The sequence below is a fragment of the Euphorbia lathyris genome, chromosome 1 (assembly GCF_963576675.1).
Source record: "Euphorbia lathyris chromosome 1, ddEupLath1.1, whole genome shotgun sequence".
NCBI classification, from domain to species: domain Eukaryota; kingdom Viridiplantae; phylum Streptophyta; class Magnoliopsida; order Malpighiales; family Euphorbiaceae; genus Euphorbia; species Euphorbia lathyris.
In genome coordinates this window covers 30,729,069-30,756,586 of record NC_088910.1, presented here as the reverse complement: position 1 = coordinate 30,756,586, position 27,518 = coordinate 30,729,069, and the positions used below count along the sequence as shown (strand labels likewise).

The 27,518-nt window shown below is 32.7% G+C and overlaps 1 protein-coding gene, 1 long non-coding RNA gene and 1 pseudogene across 3 annotated transcripts; all 3 read right to left on the bottom strand.

Moving 5' to 3' along the window:
* Window positions 1-1,274: 1,274 nt before the first annotated feature.
* LOC136226758 (pentatricopeptide repeat-containing protein At5g64320, mitochondrial-like) lies at window positions 1,275-4,646 on the bottom strand (annotated as a pseudogene).
* Window positions 4,647-8,190: 3,544 nt separating this feature from the next.
* Window positions 8,191-11,892, bottom strand: LOC136226890 (uncharacterized). Of its 2 annotated transcripts, XR_010687913.1 has the most exons (5): window positions 11,562-11,892; window positions 9,717-9,862; window positions 9,259-9,330; window positions 8,695-9,153; window positions 8,191-8,585 (listed from the first exon to the last, which is right to left on the bottom strand). It is a non-coding gene; the product is annotated as an uncharacterized lncRNA (long non-coding RNA). The 2 variants fall into 2 exon arrangements; XR_010687904.1 differs by having other exon boundaries at window positions 8,191-9,153.
* A 2,950-nt stretch (window positions 11,893-14,842) lies between these two features.
* LOC136226751 (structural maintenance of chromosomes protein 2-1) lies at window positions 14,843-25,086 on the bottom strand. Its single transcript, XM_066015405.1, has 21 exons — window positions 24,365-25,086; window positions 23,132-23,812; window positions 22,816-22,959; window positions 22,430-22,720; window positions 22,144-22,329; window positions 21,895-22,059; window positions 21,753-21,812; window positions 21,337-21,399; window positions 20,986-21,077; window positions 20,668-20,764; window positions 19,371-19,487; window positions 19,029-19,247; window positions 18,070-18,210; window positions 17,828-17,995; window positions 17,567-17,751; window positions 17,266-17,359; window positions 16,467-16,555; window positions 16,086-16,311; window positions 15,877-15,951; window positions 15,524-15,681; window positions 14,843-15,247 (listed from the first exon to the last, which is right to left on the bottom strand). The coding sequence occupies exons 1-20, from the start codon at window positions 24,680-24,682 to the stop codon at window positions 15,565-15,567; spliced, it is 3,528 nt and encodes a 1,175-aa protein (XP_065871477.1). The 5' UTR covers window positions 24,683-25,086; the 3' UTR covers window positions 14,843-15,247; window positions 15,524-15,564.
* Between the last annotated feature and the right edge of the window lie 2,432 nt (window positions 25,087-27,518).

Sequence of the window (27,518 nt, the reverse complement as noted above, 5' to 3'; positions counted from 1 at the left end):
AAATATATAATTTTTTTTATTGAACATGTATCGTAATAGATTGTATACTTTATCCTAGATTCTGCATCACATCCTCTGTAGTATGCAGTGAAATATAAACACTCTAAGATGTGAATACAAAGATATCTTTCTCTCTTACTATGTTTCTTCCGTCACAATCTAACTTCGTTGTTTGGTCATCCGTTACATGCCGAATTATTCATGACCCTTCGGAATCTCCTTCCAAGATAGCCATATTAGATTATATTTTAACTTGTCATTTAGATTACATATAATCTATTATACACAGACTTTGTTTTGCATATATATGATCATATTGCACTTTAATAAAAAATATCTTCATAGTTTAGACAAGGCAACTTCTATTTATTGAACAAGCTCATGATTTTTCAAAAACAGTTTCATCCGTATCTTTGTCACCATGTGACAAAACAAGGATAAACAACCGTGTGAGTTGTTGATTTCTCTATTCGACATGCATGATAATATAACAATAAATATCAAAAAAGTAACATTCACACTCGTGTATTGAAATAGAACTATGTTTAGATCCAACACAAATCTTGAGATCGTGACAGGTTTAGTAAAAGGATATGCTATTATGTTATAAGTAGATAAATACTTCATACTGATTTTTTTTCGTGATTTGTGTACTTTGATTTGCTATGAAATCGATGAGTTTTAGTAAAAGCAATAGCTGATTGACTATCACTGTTTATTGCTATAGGAGTATTTGAGATAGCATGTTTAGATGATTCATGAATTTGTTCAATCATACTATCTATCTTGAACTGTAGAAGAGTATGAAATATACATTCGCTTTCATGTTGCACAATGCTACATAAGTCTCTTACTACTCCATAATATGCCACTATTTCCTCACACAAGCCTCAAATGAAATCGAAACGATGACATGGAGATAGGACCAATAAACTCTATGCCAGTTGTCTCTTACATAAGAAAAAAATTCCATGTGGCGAACATGTTTAACACGTGGCAAGATAAAAATAATAATTAAAAAAACTAATCAAGATTATAATTTAATGTTTACCCTAGTTAACACACATAATTTTTATTTCGCTAAAAATCTAATGGAGCTAACTTCTTTGTTATCTAGCAAATTTGTTTATAATCAACCACTATGAAGTATGTTATTAAGTATAGTTTGTTACTTCTTTTAGTTACAAACAGTAAATATACCTATAAAAAAAATTATATAAAGAAAAAGTTGGGAACTGGTGCCTCATAAAGCAAAAGGTTTATGATTTGAGTAAAAAACTAAAAGCTACTCTGAAACGCAAAAACAAACATCCTAGTACAAGCTATCTCTGGACTAAGCCACCTCATCAGACTAAGGAAAACTCACCGCTACCCTAGATCCGCCACTACAGATTTAATGGATTTGGTATTTATGTTCACAGATTTTGGTCTGCTTTTATTAGACCATCTTTCTTTCTTTCTTTCTTTCTTTCAATTTAAACAAGTTCATGCATGCCCCGTAGTTGTATTAACATTGAAATCAAACTCTTATATTCAACTATTTGAAAGTATAAAAATTCCTATCCGCTTCAACCTATATAGCTACAACAATCTTACATATTTGTCTCCGCCCCCAGAAAGCACCGTGTCCGCACCTAAGCTGTTCCAGTATGTGGCAGCAGTAATTGCTGCTTTCTCTCTATACACTGAGAAAACTAAGACAATGATGAACAACAATAACATGAGCGAAAAATGCGGGCACCAAGTAGATGATTACCGTCGGTTTCCAGTCAGAAGAGAACAACGTTTTGATTGTTATTGCTAAATTCTTTAACAAAGTTTCTAACCAAGACTCGCCACGTCACCTCATTCGGCACAAAATCATTTTGGATACCTCTATGCAGCAGTAAACAAGCATCATCAAGCATTCCCTCTCTGCAACTGCAACAAATTAAAGTATTATAAGTAATCACATCAGGTTTTATCCCTTCAACCTGCAGTTTTTCGAAGAGATTGAGAGCCTCTCGGCGCTGTCCTGTCTTGCACAAACCATTAATGAGGCTGTTGTATGTGACAATGTCAGGCGCCAAACCTCGGTGAATCATATCCCTCAGAAGCTCAATTCCACTATGTACTTTCCCAACTTTACACAAGCCATTGATAATTATATTACATGAGATATTACTCGGTACTAGATCCTTCCTCATCATTTCTTCAAACAATCCCAGTGCTTTCTCAATGGCCCCGGATTTGCAGAATGCTTTTATTAGGGCATTGTAAGTGATTTCATCAAGAGGGCATCCTCTAAACACCATATCGTTTACGAGTTTAAGTGCTTCTGGTATCTCACCTCTCCTGAGAAAAGCCTGAATTAGTGTGTTGTAAGTTACGGTGTTGGCAATAACACCATCTAATAACATATCTCGGTACAATCTCAAGGCACTGTCGATATTATCTACGTTGCACATACCGAATATTAGAGTATTAAAAGTAAAAATGTCCGGCTTACATCCTTTGCTTGCCATTTCACGAAGCATGTTCAGAGCTTCATGAATCATCTCCGCCTTGCATAAAGCACATATCAGGGAATTGTATCCGACAATATTGAGCACGAGTCCCTTGGCTGACATTTCATCTAAAACCCAACCAGCTTCCTCTAATTGACCCTTCTTGCAGAACCCATCAAGCAAAACAGTAAATGTTGTTACATTCGGCTCACAACCATTGGCAGACATCTCGTTAATCAATTCAAAAGCCGAACCCATTTGCCCTTTCTTGCAGAGCCCGTGTATCAGTGTGCTAAATGTGAAAATATCAGGCTTACATCCATAATTTGACATAATATTATACAGAAAAGTCTTGGCTTCATCAAGACGTCCACTCTTTACAAGCCCATTAATCATGATATTGAAGTGCACAGTATTAGGAACGGGGATTTTGTCCAACAGTGCCCGAGCTTCATCAACTTGTCCCATTTTACACAACCCATGCATTAGAACTCCATAAGTCATATCGTTAGGGGTTAAACCCCGGAGAAGCATTCGGTCAACCAATTTTGCCCCCTCGTGAATCCGGTTGAGCCTGCACAACCCATGGACAACATCATTGAAGGTATCTACATCAGGCATGCAACCCATCAGAAACATTTCTTCCAAAAGTTTCATTGCATCAGTTACCCTTTCCCGCTTAGAAAGTGCATGTATAAGAGTTTGGTAAACCACCGAATTTGGCACACATCCATATTTGGTCATGTCTCTAAGCAGCGAGCAAGCATTATCAACTTCATTAACCATGCAAAGTGCCTTCATCACAAGTCCAAATGTGTAAACATCAGGTGAAACACCCCTACTCAACATGTCATAGAAAATATTGGATGCAACACTAGGACAATTGCCAGTGACTAATATATCCAACGCAGCATTATACGACTTAAACGTTGGTTCACATGAAAACTCCCCTTTCATATCCAATAACAACCTAGTGGCTTGGCCAGGCAAATTAGCTTTCCCATAGTACTTCATAATACATATGAAGAGGGACTCTCTAAAAACAATATCTTCCTCTTTCATCTGCAATAACAATTTATCTATAACTTTGAACTCTTTGGCTGCCCCAAGCTTATCCATTAACAGATAGTATGCCTCATATGTATGACAATATCCTTTCTGGGAACCAGCCCATTGGAATATCTCCATTGATGTGGATACATCAAGTGGCAATTCAAGCAATTTACAAAGTTGAAATGGGGTAATTCGATTAAAAGAATTTCGAAGCTCTTTGAGATCAAATGGTTTGAGTAATTTTTCCCATTCAGTCTCAAATTTTGATCCATCGTCTTTCACATTGATAATACTATAATTTCTGAGGAACATTGATGAAAAAGGGCGACAGGGGGTCTGGGCAAAGACTTCAGCATTTTTCCCAATTGAGCTGTAAATTCTGCTCCTTTTAGCATTAGTGCATAGGAAGACTATTGCCATCAATCTGGATGAATTTTAGGCATCTCGCAAAATAGAGTTCAACTTCATATCCTAAGGTAATTTTATGCACCTGAAAAGAAGCTAGATAAGATGTCCATGATTATCTCTCAAGCAATTCTTTTAGCTTCCTGGTTCAGACGCCTAAATTAAGAGAAATTACATAAAACTAGACAAGACACACAACAACACACATGAGCATTACATTTAGAAAACCTATAAACATAATAAGCATATCACTCACAAACAAGGATAAAAGACTCTGAAGTTCTGCAGAACACAATATAACTACCAAATCAACCAGAACCAGTTTATAACCAATTAACAATTGCTAAGAATCAACTACAAGCAACCCAAAAAAGTATGCTCATTTAATTATAATAAGCTGAAATTAAGACCCAAAGATGGAATTGAATGAAATTGCTTAAATAAACCCAACCTTGGTGGACGACATTGGTGCCGCAACAGCACGCCCATGGTGGACGATGCCGGACTTGAGCAGTGAGAGAGAGGGAGAGAGAGAGGCGGTGACGGAGAAGGAGGGGAAAGAGAGGGAGAGGAGAAAAAGGAAGAGGGCGTCGGAGAGGAGGGGAGGGGAGGGTCACGTCGGAAGGAGGTGAGTCAGTACCGGTTGACGGTTGTGGAGGAGAGAGCAGCGACGGATTTAACTGTGTATATTTTGTTGGGTAAATTACAAGCATGGTCACTTAATTTTGTTCTTGTACTAACATTTCAGCCACTCAACTTCTAAATCTCACATGAAAATCATGACTTCTTTTGAAAACAAATAGTAAATAGATTGAAAACCTCAAAATTTAGAGAAATTTACAAAAATGGCTCAAGATAGATGCTCATTTATATTTTTACATTCATTTAAATATATACTACCAAACTAGACTGTCTCTCAAAATACCTTGATTCGCACAAATCCCTCACTTTCTCATTGTTATTTAATTGTATGATTTAGCATGAATTGAATGTTTTGTATTAGGTTAGTGTTATGTTAAGGCCTAATACATCACTAGCTCTCTGAACTTGTCCAAAATAGTAGATTGACTCCCTAAACTTTGCAAGTGTCTCACTAGCTCCTTAAACTTGCTTATTTTGTATCACCAGCTCCCTAAACTTGTCCATAAAAATAGATTAGCTCCCTGAACTTTGTAAGTGTCTCACCAACTCCCCAAACTTGCTTATTTTGTAACAACTAAATACAAAAACCATAATACTAACTCTCGATCCTAATCCATTCAATGTCTTAAACCTGCAACACTAACTCTTATAATAGGTTGAAAGGTAGGAGAATTGAAAAAATTACCTCTTGAATAGATGAAGACGTATTTTTACAATTTAGGTTATATAAGTTTTTGTATTTAGTTGTTACAGAATAAGCAAGTTTAGGGAGCTAATCTACTTTCATGGACAAGTTTAGGAAGCCGGTGGTACGAAATAAGCAAGTTTAGGGAATTAGTGAGACACTTGCAAAGTTCAGGAAGCCAATCTACTATTTTAGACAAGTTCAGGGAGATGGCAATGTATTAAGCCTTATATTAATAGATATAATGATGATTTCCAAACTCATTTGGATTGTATTTGTGTGATTTATTGGTTTAGAAATCAAAGTAATTAGTTCTGAGTTAATCTGCGATACTTCGCAATTTACGATTTTGCTTCTCATTTTATGATTTGCGAAGCTATATTTTTTTCTCATTTTATAATTTTGTTTCACATTTTATGATTTCCGAAGCTATATTTGTTTCTCATTTTATGATTTTGTTTCGTATTTTATGATTTGTGAAGCTATATCACATATAAATTACGTTCACATTTGGTGATTTCCAAAGCTAAATGATAATTTACGAACAAATTATGTATGAAAAAAAGTGAAGAAACTGATATTATGAAAAGAAAAGAGTAAAAATGGATTTTGATTTCTGTAAGGTTAGCATTTCTCCTCTCTCAAATTGTCCACATGGCAATGGCAAGTGTGACGAGTAAATTAGGAAATGAATAAGTTTTGCACTTCTCTCTGTTGATTTATCACATATATTGTCTTTTTCTCTTATTCGATTATCATAAGCGAAGAAGTTTACAATTTGGTAATTCCTCAAATAACAACGATTCACGTAGAGAGGAAGTTAAGTCTTTCTGTTGGGAAAGAAGTCCAATTTAAATTGGGAAGTGAAGGTCGTATTTAATGATTTAGAAAGTTTGAGAAATAAAAAGTTGAAAAATCTAAGAGTATTTTAGATAATATAAACCTGTCCAAGCACCTAGTTTTGTAAATTTTTCCGAAATTTATCATTATTATATTTTTATTTTCCAAATCATCAATTTTAAAATTTCATCATTTTAAAAGCATTAATTTTCTCTTCTAACTACATCACGTTTAAAATAAAATTACTTAACATATTATTTATATTACTTCTACCCTGATTGATTAGCTGTTATTAAAATAGGGGATAAGGTACCAAAATAGACTTAAGGTTTTTGAAAAAGTACCGATTTAGGCTCAACGTTCAAAATAACACCAATATAAGCTTAACGTTTACAATATAATATCAATTTAGGCTTAACGTTTACAATATAGTATCAATTTAGGCCCCACATACAAAATAGCACCAATATAGGTTTAACGTTTACAAATAAACGTCACAAGTAAATTAACCATATTATATTCTTTTCCTATTAACTTTATATGTTATTTTTTTTATTTAGTTCTATTTTTTTATTTATTATAATACAATTAATTAGTATTCTTGTCCATTAAAACCTTATATTTGTTTTTCTTCAAATGATAAATGTCTTTTTTTACATGAAGTTGTTGATTTAGTGGTTAAAATTCTACTTATGAAAGGAAACGGGGTAAGAGTTTCTTTCTCATTTAATATAAGCGTAATTGAAAAAAAAAAAAGTAATTGCATATATTTTGTTGCATAAATTACAAGCATGCTTACTTAATTTTTTTCTTACTAAAATTACAGCCACTTAACTTTTAAAATTTGACATAAAAATCATTTAATTTTATTATTTACTAACATAAAAAGTAAATAGTAAATAGATTGAAATCCTCAAAATTAGAGGTGACAATTTTTGACACTAAAACACGATTTATAGAGACAACCCGATTTACACGACACGATTGACACAAAATTCGTTTTTCTTGAATTTATATCATATATGACCATATTGAACATATATATGAGATAATACGCACAATACTCGAATTTTCCACCTCTACTCAAAATGTATCATTATTATATTTTCATTTCCTAAACCATCATTTTTATAATTTTCTCTTTTTAAACATCCATACATCACATTTAAATGACATAAAAATCAAAAGTTTAAAAATTAAAATTACTTAAAATATTATTTACTAGTAGAAAATATGTGCGCGATGTATAATATTATTTATTAATTTTACGATTGCTAATTTGAAATATTATATTATTTTTATAATTTTTTTATTATTCTTAACAATAATATTTGGATCATTGCTTATCGTGATATTATTTAATTGTAATAGATAATTTTTAATTATTATGATATATATATGTATATAATCATGTCTAGTATATAGTAAAAATACGTGTAGTACTTATGACCGTGTTTTTATTATATATATAAACTAGTAGAAGACCCGCACATTTTGCATGATGTATAACATTATTTATTGATTTTATGATTGATAATTGGAAATATTATATTATTTTTATAATTTTTCTTATTATTTTTTAATAATAATATTTGGATTATATCTTTCTTTGAAACAATTGTAATATTATTGAATGGTAGTAGATTTTGTTTTTTTAGAAAGATAAGTTTTAATTATTATTATAATATATACGTATACACTATTATATATTATATAGTAAAAACATGAAAATGCTAATATTGTTATAAACGGATATGAAAGAGAAAATAAAGAGGCTGATAAATCATGTCATGTCCATAACTTTTAATAAATGGTAATAATTATTATAAAAATTCTAGAAAGTTAAAGTGCTAAATAATTTATAGTAACTAGATAAATTTTAACATATTTGTAAAATAATAAGTTATTATATTGAGTTATTTATGTGTTAGGTTTTTTTTAATGAATTCTAAATCTATTTTGATTTATAAAATTTGGAGCCTTAAAAAATATGAGACTTAATGCGCGTGGTTTAATGATTTTATGGTTAAACTGATTAAATCTAGGTTATCAGATAGTAATCATGTTAAAATTAAATCTATAAATTAGGTGGAAGGAAAAACTTGCAGGCTTGCTAGCCAAATCCAAAAAAATTTACATCAAATTGCAAATTTAAAGATTGGATCTACGAGTCTATAAATACAAATGAAACTTGTATATCATTTTTCTTTTCTTTGCATTTTGGCTTCCTATCACTCCATAACTCCATCCATGACTCTTTTAAGATCAGCTATTCTTGAACCCTTTGACTTCAACTTCAGTAAGGATACTTCTTTGTCCAACACTTTGATGATCTCCTCATATTTTTTCACATCATCTTCTGCTTTTTCTTTCATCATTTCATCCTCTGGCTGTTAACGCGGCTTCAAGCTGTTGTCGTTCATCGTTCAAGGAGGCTACTTGTTTAAGCAATTCTTCCTTCTCGGCTATCTCCTCTTTCAGTTTGGCCGGCATATTCCAACATAAATCATAATGAACATTAAACTAGTAATACTTCTTTCTAGGATTAGGATTAGGCCATTCATTTTAAGAAAAGAAAAATACCTGAATTTGGTTTTAAACCTTTTTTGCTTTTGACAATTCTTGTTGCAGTTCAACTATCTTCTGATTCTGAGTCATTAGCTCCTCCTCCAACAAGATTTTTTCGGATGTCCACTCCACATATAGCCTTTTCATGGCATTATCCTTCTCTCTTTGTAATGGCTCTGCCTCTTAATTCTCCTGCCTTAATGCTTTAAGCTCATTCTTGTCTTTGTTGAGCCTAGTTACAGCCTCCATAACTTTTCGATTGGCCCAATCAATCCAACTTTGCTTTTCATTTTGCAGTGTGTCCACTCGATCACATAGGTTCAGGATCATTTTGTCTTTTTCATCTTGTGGTACATAGCTTCCTGAAGACTTATCATATGGAATTCCAACACAGTAATCTGAAAGGTTGCCTGAAACATTGACTCTACTTACTGCAGGAACAGGAGCTTCCATTTTACCTTTAGACTTCTTATTCTTTTCAACAGAAAAATCACCAACATTAGTCTTACCTCAGACAGAGAAATCGAATACAGCTATTTTTTCATAAATAAAATAAAATAACTAAATAATAAAGTTTACCTTAGAAGAAGCGTCTAAGAGTTGAACTACACTCAAAGGACACTCACTGATGTTTAACAATTCTTTATTCTCCTGTCAATATATAAAAATAAATCATTCCTTATGTATTGAATTATACATATACCACTACAAGAAAACATTCTGACATTTTATTTGACATTAGAACCGTCAAAATTGTTGCCGTTACTTTACACGAAAATGTACCCGTCAGGATACTTATTTTGACGGAAAATTCCATCAGTAAATTTAAAATCAATTTTTTTAAATAAATAATAATATATTAGCATCGGTTTTATAATTCATAAATTAAAAAATAAACATTATTTGTTAAAAACATTTGGATTGAAGGGAGCTGATTATATCTACAAAGTCTTTCTACTTCTAAATTCCAAAACAACAATATGACACTTTTAGTTAACAATCTTCAGTTAATTGTAAGTAAATAAATAAATATGAACCTGTAGAGTTTTTCCAAGTAAATTAGTTCACACAGCAAAAGCTTTGACACAAGGTAATACACCAAGTATAGCTTTATATATGTCTGCTAATTTTCAAGATTAGCATTCCAGATGATGTCAAATCACGAGTTGATTTCATTCAAAATCTGCAAAGATACAATTTACTGAGCTTCAGAGAATATATCAGTAATTAAACTAACAACTCAATAATTAGTAATTAACGACATGGAAATTAACATACCATAACTCAATAACAATCTTTGAATTAAAAAGAGAGGAAAAAAAAAAGCAAAAACTAATCTAAAACCAACAATTGTAGTATAAAAAACAATTAGGTCAAAACTTTTTGTTTCCAACCAAAGTTTGTTTCTACTAATGACTAATTAACAATACACTGTATGTCAACAATTATCTTTCAATTGAAAGAGGGGATAAATTCTTGCAGAAATTAACATATAAACAAATGAAGAAAATCACTGTCAGAATTGAAAAAAGAAACATAAGAGATGGAGTCAGAGAGAATGAGAGATATACACTAAGCCAGAGAATACATCAGTAATTAAACTAACAACTCAATAATCAGTAGTTAACGACATGGAAATTAACATAGCATAACTCTAACAATCTTTGAATTGAAAAGAGAGGAAAAAAGAAGCAAAAACTAATCTAAAACCAACAATTGTAGTATGATAAAAAAATAATTAGGCCAAAACTTTTTGTTTCCAACCGAAGTTTGTTTCTAGTATGCCAACAATTATCTTTCAATTGAAAGGGGGATAAAAAAAAAAAAAGTGAAACAATACAGATTGAAGAAAAACCAACTCAACAACTCATTCCAATTGAATCTAATCATAAATCTTCTTACAAAAAAGAAGCCATGGCTGTGTGTTGTATAATTCTAATAAATTTTCTTGCAGAATAGTTCTCTCAAGACTTCCCATGTTTAAAGGAGTGCTTGGAGTACCATCTGTTTTAGTTTCATCATTGTTCCGTGCTAGATGTAGAAAAATTTTTGGATCAGTAGACTAAACGTAAAAAAGACATTGAGCAAAAGTAGACTAAACAGAGAAAAGACATTGACTTAGTATGCTGAAAAACAATTGGAAATCAGGGAACAAATATTGTTCATTTGAAGACATTAGGTAATGAAGTTCACAAATATGCCACAAAATTCGGCCAAACTTCCAGATAATGAGACTAATAAACGAAAACAACATACTGATTACTGCAATACAGCATTGCCTAACAAAATCTAAACCCAATTTCAAAGCACAACTGCTGGAACATAATATAAGCAACATATGGCATGTTAAGCCATATCAATTGGCTAGCTTCTGATTCAACAAACTCAACTTGAAAATTTAGGAATTTAATTAAAAATAACCATAGATTACATGCTGGAATATGATTAAAGATATGACAACCACAAAGCACATAATTAAATGTGTTCTTCACATGTCAGGAAGGTTTAGTTCCTCATTGGATTGTTCTTAAATTAATATAAATGAACCACAAAATTAACATATTAAATCTAAAATCCACAAGTATCTAATGATTATCTTGTTTAACATATTAAGTCTAAAGTCCACAACTCATGAAAATACAGTCTACAGTTTCCAAGTTTTCCCCTCTAATATATTTCAACCCATTTCCCATCAGTTTATATGTTAGCATTTTCTACAATGCAAAAAATTTCATTTTACACAGTCTGCTATGTTAAAAAGGAAGTACTTAATAATTTTCATTGTTGAATTAAACGGGTTCCTCAAACTCTGCAAACTCTTCAAACCAGATATTTAACGAAAAGACAAAGAATGATAGAAAACCCATACATCAACAACTTACCTTAATCAACGACCGCGGTGAGAGATCGGAACGACGGCGGTGCGAGACGGAATGAGTAACGACGGTGTGAGGAGATGGAAACGACAGCGTGCGAGAAGATGGTGGTGCGAGATAGGGACGACGGCGGTGCGAGACGGAATGAGTAACGACGGTGTGAGGAGATCAGAAGCTGCTGCGTCCCACGATGCGAGAACGGAAGCTGCTGCGTTCCGCGGTGCTGCTACAAAGAAAAGATGAAGGTGCTGTGTACCGCGGCGGTGCTGCTGAAGAGAAAAGAAAACGATGCTTTTTAATTTTGTGCTGCTGATGAGAGAAAGGGTTTTTAATTTTGTGCTGCTTATTTTAATTTTTAGATTTTAGGTTAGTTTTGATTACACAAACAGAAAACAATAGATAAGTATTTAATATTAGTATTTACAAACTATATATTTTCTATTTTATATATGTACTAGTTTTATACCCGTGCGATGCACGGATTCATCTTAATATATAAATCTTAACAAAAATATAATTAATAATTACAATTAATGATATAAAAAAGGAGGAAGTAACACCTCAGCTTCATCGTTACTGTTTTATATTATATATAGATTTCTATTTTATATATGTACTAGTTTTATACCCGTGCGATGCACGGATTCATCTTAATATATAAATCTTAACAAAAATATAATTAATAATTACAATTAATGATATAAAAAAGGAGGAAGTAACACCTCAGCTCCATCGTTACTGTTTTATATTATATATAGATATGCAAAGAAATAGAGAGATTTTAGGGACTAATTTAAATTATGTAGAACTTTTAGATATAGATATGCAGAGAATTAGAGAGATTTTAGAGATTAATTTAAATTCTGTAGAACTCTTAGATATAGTACGGATAAAATAATCTTTTTATAAATAAATATAATAATATAACTAAAGTTAATATATTATATTTTTTATTATAATTTTTATTAGTAAAAAATGAGGAAGTGACACCTCAGCTCCATCGTTACTGTTTTATATTATATATAGAATATAAATACGCAGAGAATTAGAGGGATTTTAGGGATTAATTTAAATTATGCAGAACTTTTAGATATAGATATACAGAAAATTAGAGAGATTTTAGGGATTAATTTAAATTATGTAGAACTTTTAGATATAGATATGCAGAGAATTAGAGAGATTTTAGGGATTAATTTAAATTCTGTAGAACTCTTAGATATAGTACAGATAAAATAATCTTTTTATAAATAAATATAATAATATAACTCAAATTAATATATTATATTTTATATTATATTTTTTATCAGTAAAAAAGGAGGGAGTGACACCTCAGCTCCATCGTTACTGTTTTATATTATATATAGATTTTGTATGTACTTATAAAGTAATTAAATATATTATATATTTTTTAAATATATATATTAAACGATTCAGTTAACCGTTAACCGTGGTTTTTATACACTTTAAACTGAAACCGAAATCGAAACCGAACCCAGCATATTTTTCAACCCTATAACAAAACCGCCGGTTCGGTTAACCACATTTTCCAGTTCAATTTATCGATTTGTCCGAGTTTTTTGTCCACCCCTAGAAATTAACATATAAACAAATAAAGAAAATCACTGTCAGAATTGGAAAAAGAAACATAAAAGGTGGAGTCAGAGAGAATGTGAGATATACACTAAGCTAAGAACGATGAGATGTGAGTGCTTCTCAACTATCAATCCTCTAATCTTCCTTTTGAATTTTAAACTACTTCTTATAGAAGTCAACTTCAAAGTTCATTAGAGAAAAAAAGAAAAAATTAGAATGAGGTCTTCAAAAAAACCCAAATCAAAATCAAACCATAAGAAATGGAGGATCCGGAAAACTCACACATATGTTTCATAGTGTAGCTATACCTTTAGAAAGAGAGGACAAAAAGCTTATCCATATCCACATTAGAGAAGGAAAATCATAAACAACAGGATATACCTGGAAATCCATGCCAGAATAAAAACCTAATTTCTTCGAAGCTGGAATAAGTTAGGAAGCATTTGACTGACGATGCCAGACCGATGCCAAAGTTTTCAAGCTAGGATTACATGATTTGAGGGAGAGAAATGAAAAGAGAGGTGTTGAGAAAAGGGTAAGTTACATATTAGTCATAATTAGTTTAAGTATTTACCACTATCTCATATTTATAAAAAAAATTCTTAAAATCTCAAATATTTGAAAATTAAAAGTGGTTTAGCATATTTAAAAACAAAAAAAAGGCTTGGTTTTAACGTGAAATTGTTTTTTAACTTCTCTTTTTCAAATCCAAAAATAAAAGGATAATAAAAAATCCAAAACTGATTTTACATCTAATTTCCTCAAGAGAAAAATGAAGAGAGAGATTAGGAGAAGAAGGAAATATGAAAGACGTGGTTCCTACGCAGGAATGGAGAGATATACTGGGGTGAGAAAACTCTAAACTAGCCTTACTATGCGACATCGTTTTGGGGCCAACTGTAAATGGACATTTAAATACATGGAGAAAAGACATGGCAGGACAATATAAATTGAAAGAAATTAGAGGAAAGAGGGATTTAATTGGAAATTTTGGACTAAAGTTGCCAATTTTACTGTTTCGTCTCTTCATCTTTAAATAGATGTGGATTTGATTTTGGAAGTTCGCGGTGAGAGATGTAGCGAATAATTTTTTTTTTAAGTTGTTGAGTGTGAGTTTCATAAATTCTCTTAATTGGTTTTGGTCGTTCAAATAAATATTGCTCATCTTCTATGGATATAGGTATAATTAGTCGAACTGTCGTAAATATTGTGTTTGAGATCATATGATACTTCATTTCCTGCATTTCAAGCTTGTTTAAACCATACCATATCTAATTTCAATTCCTAAAAATCATATTATGTTAAGTATATAGATAAGGTGCAAAAATACCTGAATGTTAAAGTTTACCCTTAACATCAATACTATATCCAAATCATTTAGTGCTAACATCATAAATGGTACAATTACACTCTTAATGTTTGCAAATTGGATAAATTTACCCATAACTAAAATTATATTTTACACGGTCATGAAATTATTTCCACTTCACTTAAGCGTCATATTGCCACTCTGCAATAACATATCAGAGATACGTGCATACATAGGTTAAAATTTCACATGTGAACATGTGTTTTTTTTTTTATATGTTACTAATTGGTTAAGAATAATAGAAAATTGGTACAGCTCTTAAATTAAGAGCTCTTAATTGTTAATACCCAAATTCAAGAGTCTAGCTCTCACAAAAATACCCAAATGCATAATATTGCAATATTATAGATCTTCTTAAGTAACCATTTTGATACATGAGGCTAAATAACAGTCTTTATATTAATCTAATAAGAGCATATGATGAATGAAATAAACCTACAGACGTCGCATGCCTTTTCGGATTCAACTTGCCTGAATCCACCAAATTTGTCACAAACTCATCATTATTCATCATATAGAATAAACTAACTTGACTGTCCAGAGTTTCATGTCTTCATGCATCTGTCACATTCACATGGTTTGTGAAATTTCTGCAGATTAACATGCATTTACACATTAATATAACACGATTAATACTTGATACACCAGAACAAATAACTTCTGAATCTCAGCTTTTGCTTCAGTGTAGAAATCCCAAGTCTTTCAGTTGATAATATGTACAATAAATAATCTGCAAAACCATATTTCAAGTGATTAGAAATGGAAACGTGCGATTCATGCATGAGTTACTTAGCTTCTCGCTGTGTAGCCTATAAATCGGAAAAATTGCCGGAGAATATTGAATTGAAAAAACTAACTACTTTATTAAAATTATGGATTTAAGAAACAAGAAACCAGTTGTATACTAATAACTATAAAAAGAAAAACTAGGCAGCAGAGAGCCCTTCAGAGATTAGTAACTACTATTATAACTGCATCAGAAATACGAATGAAAATGAAAACTTACCAACAAAACCAAAATCAGTAGACGTGATGATATAACAGCTATCATTTATTCTGTTTGGCAACAGTCCTCAGAACAGTTGAAACGCCGTCCACAAATTTGGTCCGGAAAAGAACGTTTGCATTGTTGAACATGCCTTCTTTCAGTGAAACCACAATAAACTATAAGGCAAAATCCAAAAGAAACAAGTATAAGACAAATATCAAGGTATATTATTGCCAAAGTATAAACAAAACTTCAAGAATGGATTTGTGCTATCTCACATCATCACTCAAATTAATTCACTTCAGTATTCATATATTATTTTTCATTCATTTCCCCTATCATTTAATGCACTAAAAAGGAAATCACTAGACCTGGGAATGGGGGAAGTGAGCTTTGATCATCCTCCCAATGTTTTGCGTGTGACTTAAATCAAGGGCAGCATCAACCTGTCAAGCATCACGAGAATTAGATCATATACAAATCCATCTGAAGGTATATTGATTTTAGTTTCTCACTGTTTTCTTTGCTGGAGAAAGATCGTCAATAAACTATATTTTCCTATTTCTTTGTGTGAAAATACCTCATCAAGGATATAGAGCGGTGCAGGCTTGAAAAGAAGTAAAGCCAATATTAGAGAGAGGGCAAGCAGAGATCGTTGACCTCCACTCAGTTCTGATAGAGACTGTTTCCAAACACCTCCGAATGCAACACGAACTTCCAGACCATCCAGGAAACTGCATCCTTCTGGAGGATCTAGCTTTGCCATGGTTCCAGGCAATAGAGTAGAAAAGATGGATCCAAAGTCACTGCAGAGATGAATTTCTATATAAGGGTAATTTCACTCAAGATTTGTGGATAATCAGAATATCCATCATGAGCATGAAGAATATTAATTATTATTTCAAAAACATAAAGTAGAGCAGCAAAAATCCAGCATATGTCAAGAAAGAAAGAAAAGGACCTGTTAACTTTCACCCATGTAACTTTGAGCGTTTCCTTCTTTTTCTCATCAAGCTCTTCAATCACTTTCTTAATTTTCGACTTGTCATTCTGGTTAAACAAATAATCGTAATTATTAAAGACACATGCGCACTAAGGCGTAAGGCTCAGGCGCACGCCTTAATGACACAAAACGCACTACAAGAATAAAATATATAAAACCATAAATGATAATATTTAAAATACAAGAAATGATAAATTTTAAAATCAAAATGCGATAAATACTAAATCATAAAAATACTCTTAATCATAAATTCTAACATGTAGTAAATCCTATAGTTTAAACTTCAAGTCTTCAACTAAATAGTAAATCATAGGTTGACTAATAGCAACTTCTCATCAAAAGTCTCCAAATTCATCACTCTCCTCATCTCCAACGTCATCAAAATCTTCTTCAAGGACCTGATCCTCATCTACAAATTCCAGTTGTGTATCTGCATCTCTTCAAAGTCTTTCATTTTTTGTTGTTTATTTTGGACACTAATGTGTCTAATCCAATAGTGGAGATTAAAACCCTAAAAAAATCCTTAACAAAAACCTTAAAAAAGCCCATGTAACATATAGGTGCGCCTCTTCTAACCATGGTCAGGCACACAAAGGCGCATCTTGACAACAGCGAGCGGCTTTGGGTGATGTTAAGGCGCTCGGCCTAGTGCCTTGTGCACCCTGGAGCCTTAGACACGCCTTTAACAACCAAATAATTAGGACTAAGTATAAAGAAGCTAAGGTACAATATTCCATGCATAACCATGGAAAATTACCTCAATAATGTTTTTCTTGGACATTAGATCATTGTATTCATCTTCTGCTTTCTCAAACATTGCCATAACCTTCTTGTTCACCCTTTTCTCAAGGCTTCACGTAAGTAAAAGAATACCGCAGGAAAAAATGAAAAAAAGGCCCGGGTGTCAGGACTGAAATAATAGTTAGAAAGAAGAACAAAATTGAATGTTTAATAACAATTTCAGTTTAAGAAGCAAAATTGTGGATAAACTAAACATGTTGATAGCAGGTAAAATAACAACAATTAGAATACTTAAAAAAGTTTTCATCACCACATACCCTGATTGGTCAGCTTGCAATTTCTCAAGCTCTTCCCTTGCTTTAAGAGGATCACGGGACATAAAATCATAATCTGTTCCGCCTCTTCCAAATAGCTGCTTCTCAGTAGCAATCCAAGCATGCTTTTCAAGCAACTTGTCCACCTTCATAGAGCAATCTTTCTGTTCCATTTCCATTCTTTTTACCTATTCAAGCAATAGAACTGCATGTTTTAATGTCTCAAGTTGGACAATATGCATATAAAACCACAAGCACAATTACCTCATTTTCTAACTTCTTCCTCGCAAGTTTGGTCTCACTAACTTCATGTTGAAGTTTCTTCTGTTCCTTCAAAATGCTACTAATTTGAGAATCACACTCCTTCATCTTTTGACGAAGCAAATTGAGATCAGATTGAGCTTGATCATGATTATTGCGTACAGTAGCAATCTGAACAAGGGACACATTTTAGATAACTTCTTTATTAACGATATTGCCTAAACTGTTTTTTTATCAAAGGTTACCTTCGTCTTTTGTTTTTCTAATTCCAGACTGAGATGGTCGATTTGCTTTTTCACGGAAACTAATTGACTTTCCAAAGAAGCTTGTTCTTTCGTGACAGCTTCCTGCTCCATAATAAGTCTTTCTCTTTCATTTTCATGCCCCTATATTTTGAAACAGAAAAAAAAGAATGGAATAAGGGATTAAAGATCTAATTAGGAAATCAATCATATAATTAACAAAGACAGCATATATAGGATTAAAGTTGAAGTTGGAGAAAGTTGTTCTAGTGATATCTAGTTGCCCTTTCCTCTTTCCTTTCTTGGGCTGCTCTAGAAGGTTAGCGCTTTTTACTCAGAAGCATTCTTAAAAATAAGAGGCGCCAACTATTTTTATCCACTTAATAATGCCAGATTGTTAAGCAACCCCAACGTGGGTCACTAAGGAATTTTGCAGAACCGTTTGTGAAACATTGTGTTTTCAACTATTAAATTTCCATATTATGATATTAATAGGAATAGTTGGAAGAAACTTCTTGATGATACATAGTGGCAACAATTTAAGTTCACCCTCTAATCTTTGAAAGTAAATGTTTATAAATCTTTGTGATGCTGAGGGAAGGCAAAGATGATGAGACAAACGAACTTCATTTAAAAGATGAGTGATTTGCAAAATGGGATAAAAATTCCTTAATTCTATAGTGTTAAGTAAAAGCCATGTGCAATGAAGAAAAGCGCAAGCACAACGTGGAGACAAATTTTTCTCTGATTTCTTAACAAGGAAAACTTTCCACTTTATCCAATTAGTTCCATGTTTGAGTCCTAGGCAACCCATTTATCAAATTGAGACTAGATTAAATACTATATCAGATTGATGCGTAGTCCAGGCTAGAACTCCTTAGCACTTTTTATGGTAGGACTTCGCTTGAAGAAATTACTGACTATATCAAAAACATCTCTGACAGCTTAAATACTAAAAATACCTTCAGATCCTTTGAAGCTAACTGCAGTTTAGCTTTTATGGCCTTAATTTTTTTCTCCAAGTCTTTAAGCCTGCCTTCTCGATTCTTGTCTTGGTCTTTGATTGATTTCTCAAGTGTTGATACCATACTAACACATTCATCATAGAATATTTGCTTTTCTTTGATTGAAGAGTTTGATTCTTCAAGCTCCAGCTCAATCTTCTTTACCAATTCACCAAGCTATCACAACCAAAATTAAAGAAACGAAAGATATCAAGGAAGAAAATTGGTAGAAGCATTAAAGTTGATCTCTTCAAATTAGAAGGATAAAACTGCAACATAAAAAAGGAAATAGGCAGAAACCTTATGATGCTCATTTTGCTGAGCCCTGCCCTGGAATAATGACAGATCATACTGTTTCAGTTCTAACTGCTTCATAAGGTCCAAGAACTTCTTGTGAAGAGGCAGAAGCTCAGTAATCTGAAATTTCAAGATGTGAAGACAACAAACCATAATTGAGATCATCATAAGCCTATAGTAACTGCAATATGCACCTAAAAGCATTAGAAACCGTAACTAGTATTTACATAAAAATAGCTCCTAAACTGAGATGAAAGGCATCCAAGAAATAAAGGACAAGAGGCAGACAGATTTAAAAAAATGAAAAAGAAACACATAACAATATTCAATTAATTGTAACCACTTAAGAAATAAAAGTACAAAAAGAATAAATCTCTTCCTAACAATTTTATGAACAACAAGTAATTGGAATTTCATATTTTGTCAGATTTCCAGGCAGGAGAACACAGAAATTGAAAAGCTTGTGATACTGATGGACAATGAGCCAACAACAACAACAACAACAAAGCCTTAGTCCCGAAATGATTCGGGGTCGGCTAACATGAACCATCATATAAAACCGTGAAATCAAGTCGTGTCAGCGACACAAATTCTCTCCCTCCACTCTTTCCTATCCACTACCATATTTTCCGCAATCCCCAATAAACTCATATCACTCTCGATCACCCTCCTCCAAGTTTGCTTAGGTCTTCCCCTACCCCTCACCACTACATCCCTTTGCCACTCTTCAGTCCTCCTAACTCCGCCTGTGAGGGTCACTTGGTGGCATTTACAGCCGGTCCCAAGCCCGGACAAAGGAGGAGGGTTGCGGTAGGTTTGTGGCGGCCAGCGTAAAACTTAGCCACATCTTATGACATGAACCATGGACAATGAGCCAACAAAAAAAAATTACCTGTCCAATTTCACCTATGGTAATAAATAAGAGGTAGACTATTCAGTAAAAATCCAACCACCCAGTTTTTTTTCTTTTCAGTTAACAACACCGAACTCGGTTCTTAACACAGATGGATACTTAGCACCAATGTCTGTGTAAATTCTTCACAAAATTATATATAACAGTGAAGTTTGTTCATCATATTTAAACCAGAAAAAACAAAAGGCATTGATTAAAAAATAAAGGCCTAGTATGCATCTTTGATTAATATCAATGATATGACTGCTTGCTTCTAACAAACAAGATATGCAACCACAGACTGAAAATTCGTCATTACGATGTCAATTAGAAAATATCATGATAATCACAAGAAATTGACTACTACTCTCTTTATAAATGATAGAGAATAACATGTTAAAGGCATACCTTTGCTTCAATTTCAGACAGTCTTCTTCCATGCAGTAAAAGGTCAGATTCAGCATCCGACAATTCATGAAGTCGCCTTAACAACTCACCACCACCTCTGTACCCAAAAACGAAAAAAAAGGTTATTTTAAAATTTAAACCATATCTACTTCCAAAATTTGAAAGTGCTTTTCATGCAAGCTTAAACTACAAAGCTTACTTTTACTTGAAAGAGCAAGGAATGCACTTAAAATTGAAATTTGAGCAGTAAACAAAACTAACCAAGGGAAAAAAAAAAACATAAAGTCACATGAATCCATGACCATTCAAGAGGCTTACTTGCGACTTCCACCAGTCAATAGACCACTTGGTTGAAATATATCACCTTCAAGAGTGACACTGGGAGTCCGGATTTCACGATTAAAAGCAATCTATTGGACAGCCAACAGAGAAAATTTTCAGAGCACACATTGAGGCACAAAACAATTTTATACTTGTCAGCAAGTTAATATATCCTAGTAACTACGTACAAGCACATAGTATAACTCGATTGATATTAGATATGAGAAACTGATCCAGAAGAAAAGAAATAGAACAATGCTGGTTACTGTAAATATCAGTGAGCTCCCTCATTGACTTTGATATTCAAATAAAGCACTAGGAAAGAATACTACGCCAAAATTGACTTACCTCCTTTGCAGCATCAGTTGTTTTGCAAACAAAAGTTGAACCGAAAACATATTGCATAGCACTCTGCAGTAGAAATGGCAAAAATAATCAGATTCTGACAAACAAATGAACTAAAAAAAGTGTACAACCAGTATCATAATAAGGGAGATAATTGTAGACATTCTTGCAACTAAAGAAAAGTATGCATGTGCTTGGGTAGTGTGGATAAATAACAAGAGATAAAACCAATGATTTTCCTTTCTTAAGAACCTAATCCTGAGTTTACACTTTGCTCCAAACGTTTACCAAAATGTATACTTGGCTGGCCAAGACCCCAAGAATTTTGTATATCACCACTCAGTCACTCACAGTGAAGAATAAATCAGAATGCCTAGGGATAGAAAATGCTCTCTGTTTTTACAAAAGGGATAGCTTACCCTTATATCATCAGCATAACCAACTAAAGAAAGCGCCAATTCTGCATTCCCCTTGCCAACCTGGAATACACTGCAAAAATCAAGCAAAGAGGAAACGAGCTACCTGACATTAACTTAAAGAAACAAGGTCAAAGTGACTGACCAGTCTACTTGCAGCCTGCTGAACTCGTTGAGGTACAGAATGGGTTTGGATTTTGTTCAAAGGAATAATTGTTACTCTTCTTCGAAGATCACCATTTTGAAGAAGCTGCTTTCCAGTACTTTCAGTGTCCACCACAACATTATATAACTTGCCACCAGCAGTAACCTGTAAGTTAACATAGAATAAGAACCTCCCCTCCCCAATATGAAAATGCTATTGGACCAAGTGGATTATGCTTGCACTACTGACCTCTAATGCAGTCATTGTAGAGCTATCCTTTACTTTAATAAGTTTAGCTACCACACCTTTAACTTTTGATCTGTCAAAATTTTTCACAGGATCACGGTAATTGAACTGAACATTTGATAACTGTGCAGTAAGATCCCGTATTTTGTCTTTCAACTTCTGCACCAACTCCATTTCAGATGAACGGTCCTGAACAAAATTTTGGTTTGAATAAACATTTAAAAAAGAAACGAATTGGTAGCCTCCACAGGTGCAGGAGAAAAACACCACAAAAGAGGAGATTGCAAACCTTTTGCAGAGCTTCCATCTGGCCTTCTGTGTATGGAAGAGATTCCAATGCCGATTTAACATTTTCAACATCTTTACTTCTAGCATTAAGTTCATTCTCCACAGAAACAGCTTCCTCGCGCTTTGACATTAACTGATGTTTTTTCTCTTTCAGTTCTTTTTCTCCATGGCTGATTTTTGTTGTTAACTGTTTCAATTCTGTTTCTGCTTTCCCAACAGCAACTTTAGCTTCAGCTAATTGATCTTCTAGGCATTTTTCCTCATTTCCACTGCTCTTTCCAGCTAAGACACCCTGTTTGTTGTAACTAACTATTTCTTTAGAAATCGATGCAAGAACACATCAACGTCTATAGAGTAAAGTGAACAAAATCAGCATGCACTTCTTACTTGGTAATCTTTCTCGTGCTCTTCTAAATTCTTAGAGAGCTCCTCAGCTCTCTTCTTGAGATCCGCTGCTCCTTCTTCAGACTTCTTAACAGCTGCGGCCCTCTCTTCCACAGACTTCTTCAAGTCTTCGATACTATAGACAATCTGTACGTGAAAACATGCAACCTGAATGTAATATCAAAAGTGACATGGAAAATAGAGAAAGGCAACGGGCTGATTTAGGAGAATAAAACTTGATGTAAAAAATTTGTGCAACCAAATGAAATTAGAAAGCAAATATTAAGAAATGTCATGTTAACAAGAATTTCCTAGTCACCTTTTCGGCATTCTCATTTTCACTCCTTAAAGTGTCTTCCTTGTTATTCAAGACAGATAATTCACGCACAAGGTCTTGAGAGAGCACGTGTACTTTATCTGACAAAGTTTTCACTTCCCCGTCCATTTTAGCTTCTCTCTCAGCAGTCAATTTTGATACGTTAGCTTCGATTTCCTGTATCTTCACCTGTGTCCTTTCTGTATTATCATCCATCTCAGAAATTTTGGCCTTTAATTGATCCACCTCACCAACTGCAGTGTCTCTAATCTTCTCTGCTTGAACATATTCATAAGCAATGCAAAATCTTCTTAGTCGATCTAGTTCAGCATTGCCATTGGACCACTGCATATATTGCATTCTTTCCTTCCTCAACTTCTCCAAGGCAGGAAGGATTTCGTGGTCAAGAAGTTTATTAATCTCATCTACCTTACTCTGCTTCTTCTCAAGAGTTTTCAGTGCAGCATCTTTCTTTGTCTCATACATTCTAGTCCCAGCAGCCTCTTCTAGCATGGACAATATCTCAGGGGGCTTCATATTTAAGACTTTTGTGATGCGTCCTTGCATAATGAGAAAGTGTGGGTTATTAACATTCAGCTGAACAGAATGGAAAAGGTTTTGGACTTGACTGGGCTGGGCGAGCTTTCCATTGATGAGATACTTGTTCCTTCCACCAACCACAATCTGCAAAGTAAAGAAGTATACTTTAACAAATTCAGTTTCCCCATAAGAAAAATAGCTAAACTTGGAATTAACTTCAAAGAAGCATGAAGCTAATAAGGAAATTTTTCATCATATAGTTTGATAAAAGTATGAAAATCACAAAACCATCAAGTCCAATTGAAAAAATTAAAACAATAGTGCCTTGAGTGATTATGTCCATAGTATACACGTTTCTCCAATCAACTTCAATTAGGCCCTGAACTAATCACTAAATGTAGTAATTGAAGCAGATGGTGAGAGGTAAATCTACTAAGCGAGGGAGGAAAAAGGAAAATAAACAGAAGAAAGTGGTTGTCAATATTAACACTCCATAAAATTAAGAAATAAAAGAGCTACCAACACAAAAGACAAAACTGGAACCAAAACTAAAATTTCCAACGTTTCTAACACATAAAGTGACACGCAATAAAATACACAAGGTTTAAGCCTTGCGGCTGGTCTTTTCCTAAAAAGGGACAGCAATTGGACTTCATGCTTGGAAAATTGAGCAATTCCACTAAGAATTTAACTAACCTGTCTTGTTACGGTGATCTCCTGGTGATCCTCATAACCAAGGGGGCTCCTACTCCTATCAGAGTTATCAAACACGACAGACACAGTAGCCTTAGTAATGCCAGCTTGCCCTTGCTTGTACACTAGCTCCTGGAGATTCGCAGCACGAACCTGCTGCAAATTGGTAATACCCAGCACAAAGCAAATGGAATCGAGAATGTTTGATTTGCCTGATCCGTTCAATCCTGTGATGGCATTAAAGAAGGGATCGAAACCCTGGACCACCGTCCTAGTCGCATATGATTTGAACCCCTCAAGACATATCTCCTTAATGTGCATTCTTCCCCAAATTGATAAGAACAAATCAACTGCACCGACTCTAAAACCCTAGCAAGTCTAATTGTCTGAAATGTAGGCGAAGAAACTTTTCAATTCACTAACACTTCAAGAGTTCCCGGAGCTCAAGGAACACTAGAAAGGCTATAATTGCACAAAATGTAAAGGAAACAACAGGAGCAGGATCCAATGGAATACTAAAAAGTAAGAGTCACAGATGAACAAGGTTATGAAGGGCTTCCGAGTGTAGAAACCCAAGAATCGGCAGATGAGTTGATAAAAAATTTGAAAATGGAACCTAAAGAAAGAGGATGGCTTCTATGTGAACAAGTTTCTGGAAACGGAGAGGTTTCATTGATTTGAATTTTGGGGACAAAAATCCCTCGAGACTAAAGAAGCGGGAAAATGGATTTCGGAAACGAAATTAATAGTAAATTCCTAATTTGTGATTGGTCGATCCAAAGGCTGTAAACTAAAAGAGCAAATGGTGATATCGGATGGATATGATTGTAGCCCATCAAAATGGGCCATTTTGGGGCCTCCGCTTTAGGGCTTGTTTGGATTGGAGTTAATTAAAGTAAGTGAGGTTTAAAAAAGGGAAAATTACAATAAAATTCATCTTCTAAAAATTATTTACAACTATGTCAAGTCATAATTTTGGATTATATCAAACTAGTAAAATCAATACTTTTTTTTTGGTAAGAAGTAAAATCAATACTTTTAATATACTTTAAAGATTAGAATTTATAAATTATAAGTCTATAATATATTTTGTAGAGTTTATGATTTATGAATTGGAGTCTAGAATTTTTAAATCATAGTGTAAAATCATAATATACAGAGAATAATAACATATTAAGAATTAAATTTGGTGATATGACTTAGTTGTAATTTTGTATTTAATTATGATATTTATGTACTTCACCCTTTAAAAAATAACTTATTGTGTTTAGATGGAAGGTAAGGTAAATGATGGTTAAATAATGTAATTGTGTTTGGTTTGAAGGTAAAGTATGATAAGGTTATATATAAAATTACTCATATATCCTTAGTCTTAATTATAATTTCTATTTCTATTTCTCTATTAACTAATCAATAAATTCTAAAGTTAATTAAATTATTATATACTAATTTTACTTAAATATGGAAAAACTAAATCCACACTATTATTCATCTTACTTGCCCCATAGAGAATAGTTTCAGCCATTTAACAAAAATTACAAAATTATCTTCATTTTGCTTAAAAAATTGATGTTATAAAAAATTATAAAATTTCAGCCATTTTATGAACCAAATGTTGTCAACTAAATTATAAAATTATCTTCAATTCAAGTTGGCGTAGATGGACCAAGAAAAAGAAGTGGAATAAAAAAAAAGCATAGAAAGAAAACCCTTTTATTCTCTAAAAAATAGTTAGTTGGCTCTTATGTTGGGATGAAGGCACTCTTGGATTTTTTTTTATTTCATCTTACTTCACGCCCAAATCGGGGTGTATGGAAAATAAAAGAAAATTCACCTTCATTTACCCTCACTTACCTTACTTTTCAATTACACTTCAAAACAAACAAAATAACCTCCACACACTTACCTTACCTTACTTTAAATAACCTCCATCCAAACAATACCTTAGACGAGACGGTTCATCTATTTAATAGGATAAATTATCGGAATAAATGGTAAACTTAATGCATCATTTTAAAATATTTTTTTTATTCATATCATTTTAAAAAGGACAAAAAATTTAAAAAATACTTCAATGTTAAATAACTCTAAAAGTTATTATTATAATCTCACAAATCATTATTTTATATATAATTTATTTTAATTATAAATATTGTTATAAAAATATATTAATTTTTTTTTGGTAGAAAAGGAAAAGAAAAACGAATAACAACAAACTACCTAGGAATTAGCCTAGGGAAGCTAAAAAATGATTTTAGTTATCTACTATTAATAAAAATATATTAATAGTAGATAACTAAAATCATTTTTTTTAATCGTAAAGTATGGATGTTAAAGGAGTGCCAAAAAATGGCAACATTACCATAAAAAAAACTAACTTTGATTATTTCAATGGAAGACACTCTTCCAAACACCCACCCAAACATTCCATTAGAGATGCTCTTAAAAGCCAAAACATCTACAGTAAAACCTCTATAAATTAATACTCGATAAATTAATAAACTCTTTAAAATAATAATTTCTTCTGATCCCGACTTGGGCCAGTTCAAAAAATGGTCAATTTTAATAAATTAATAAAATAATAATTGTCTGGAACAACCCTTTATAAATACATTGTATTATTACCTCTATAAATTAATAATTTCTCAAATACATATGCGAAATATATATAGATATACATACTTAGGATAATTTAGCAAACATATGAATCTACAGTATTTTGTTTTTTCTTGAAATTTAAATCTAGTTGAATTTCATCTCTAACTATTCTCACTGCATTCAAAAGTTCCGGTGTATCCTTGTCAAATTGTAACAAAAAATTGTAAAGAGTGGATGATGTTATAATTGTTTCCTTTCTTGTGGCTGGTTTCAAAAGTTCCAGTGCATAACGCTCGACACAATTTGTTCTAAACTTTGGACTTGTGAGTATTCATTGTTTTCACCTGGATAATCCAATATGTATTTGATTGAACATTCATTTGATTGCAGTAACCAAGCTAACCAATCATTCCCTCAAGTTCATGAATTTCTTATTCAATGATTGCTTACTCTAAATTTGTTGTCACATATTCATCTTCTATACGAATTTTGCAATGTTTGAAACAAATTGCTATTGAAACAATTAGTAATTTAAAAAAACTTAAAATCATTCTATAAA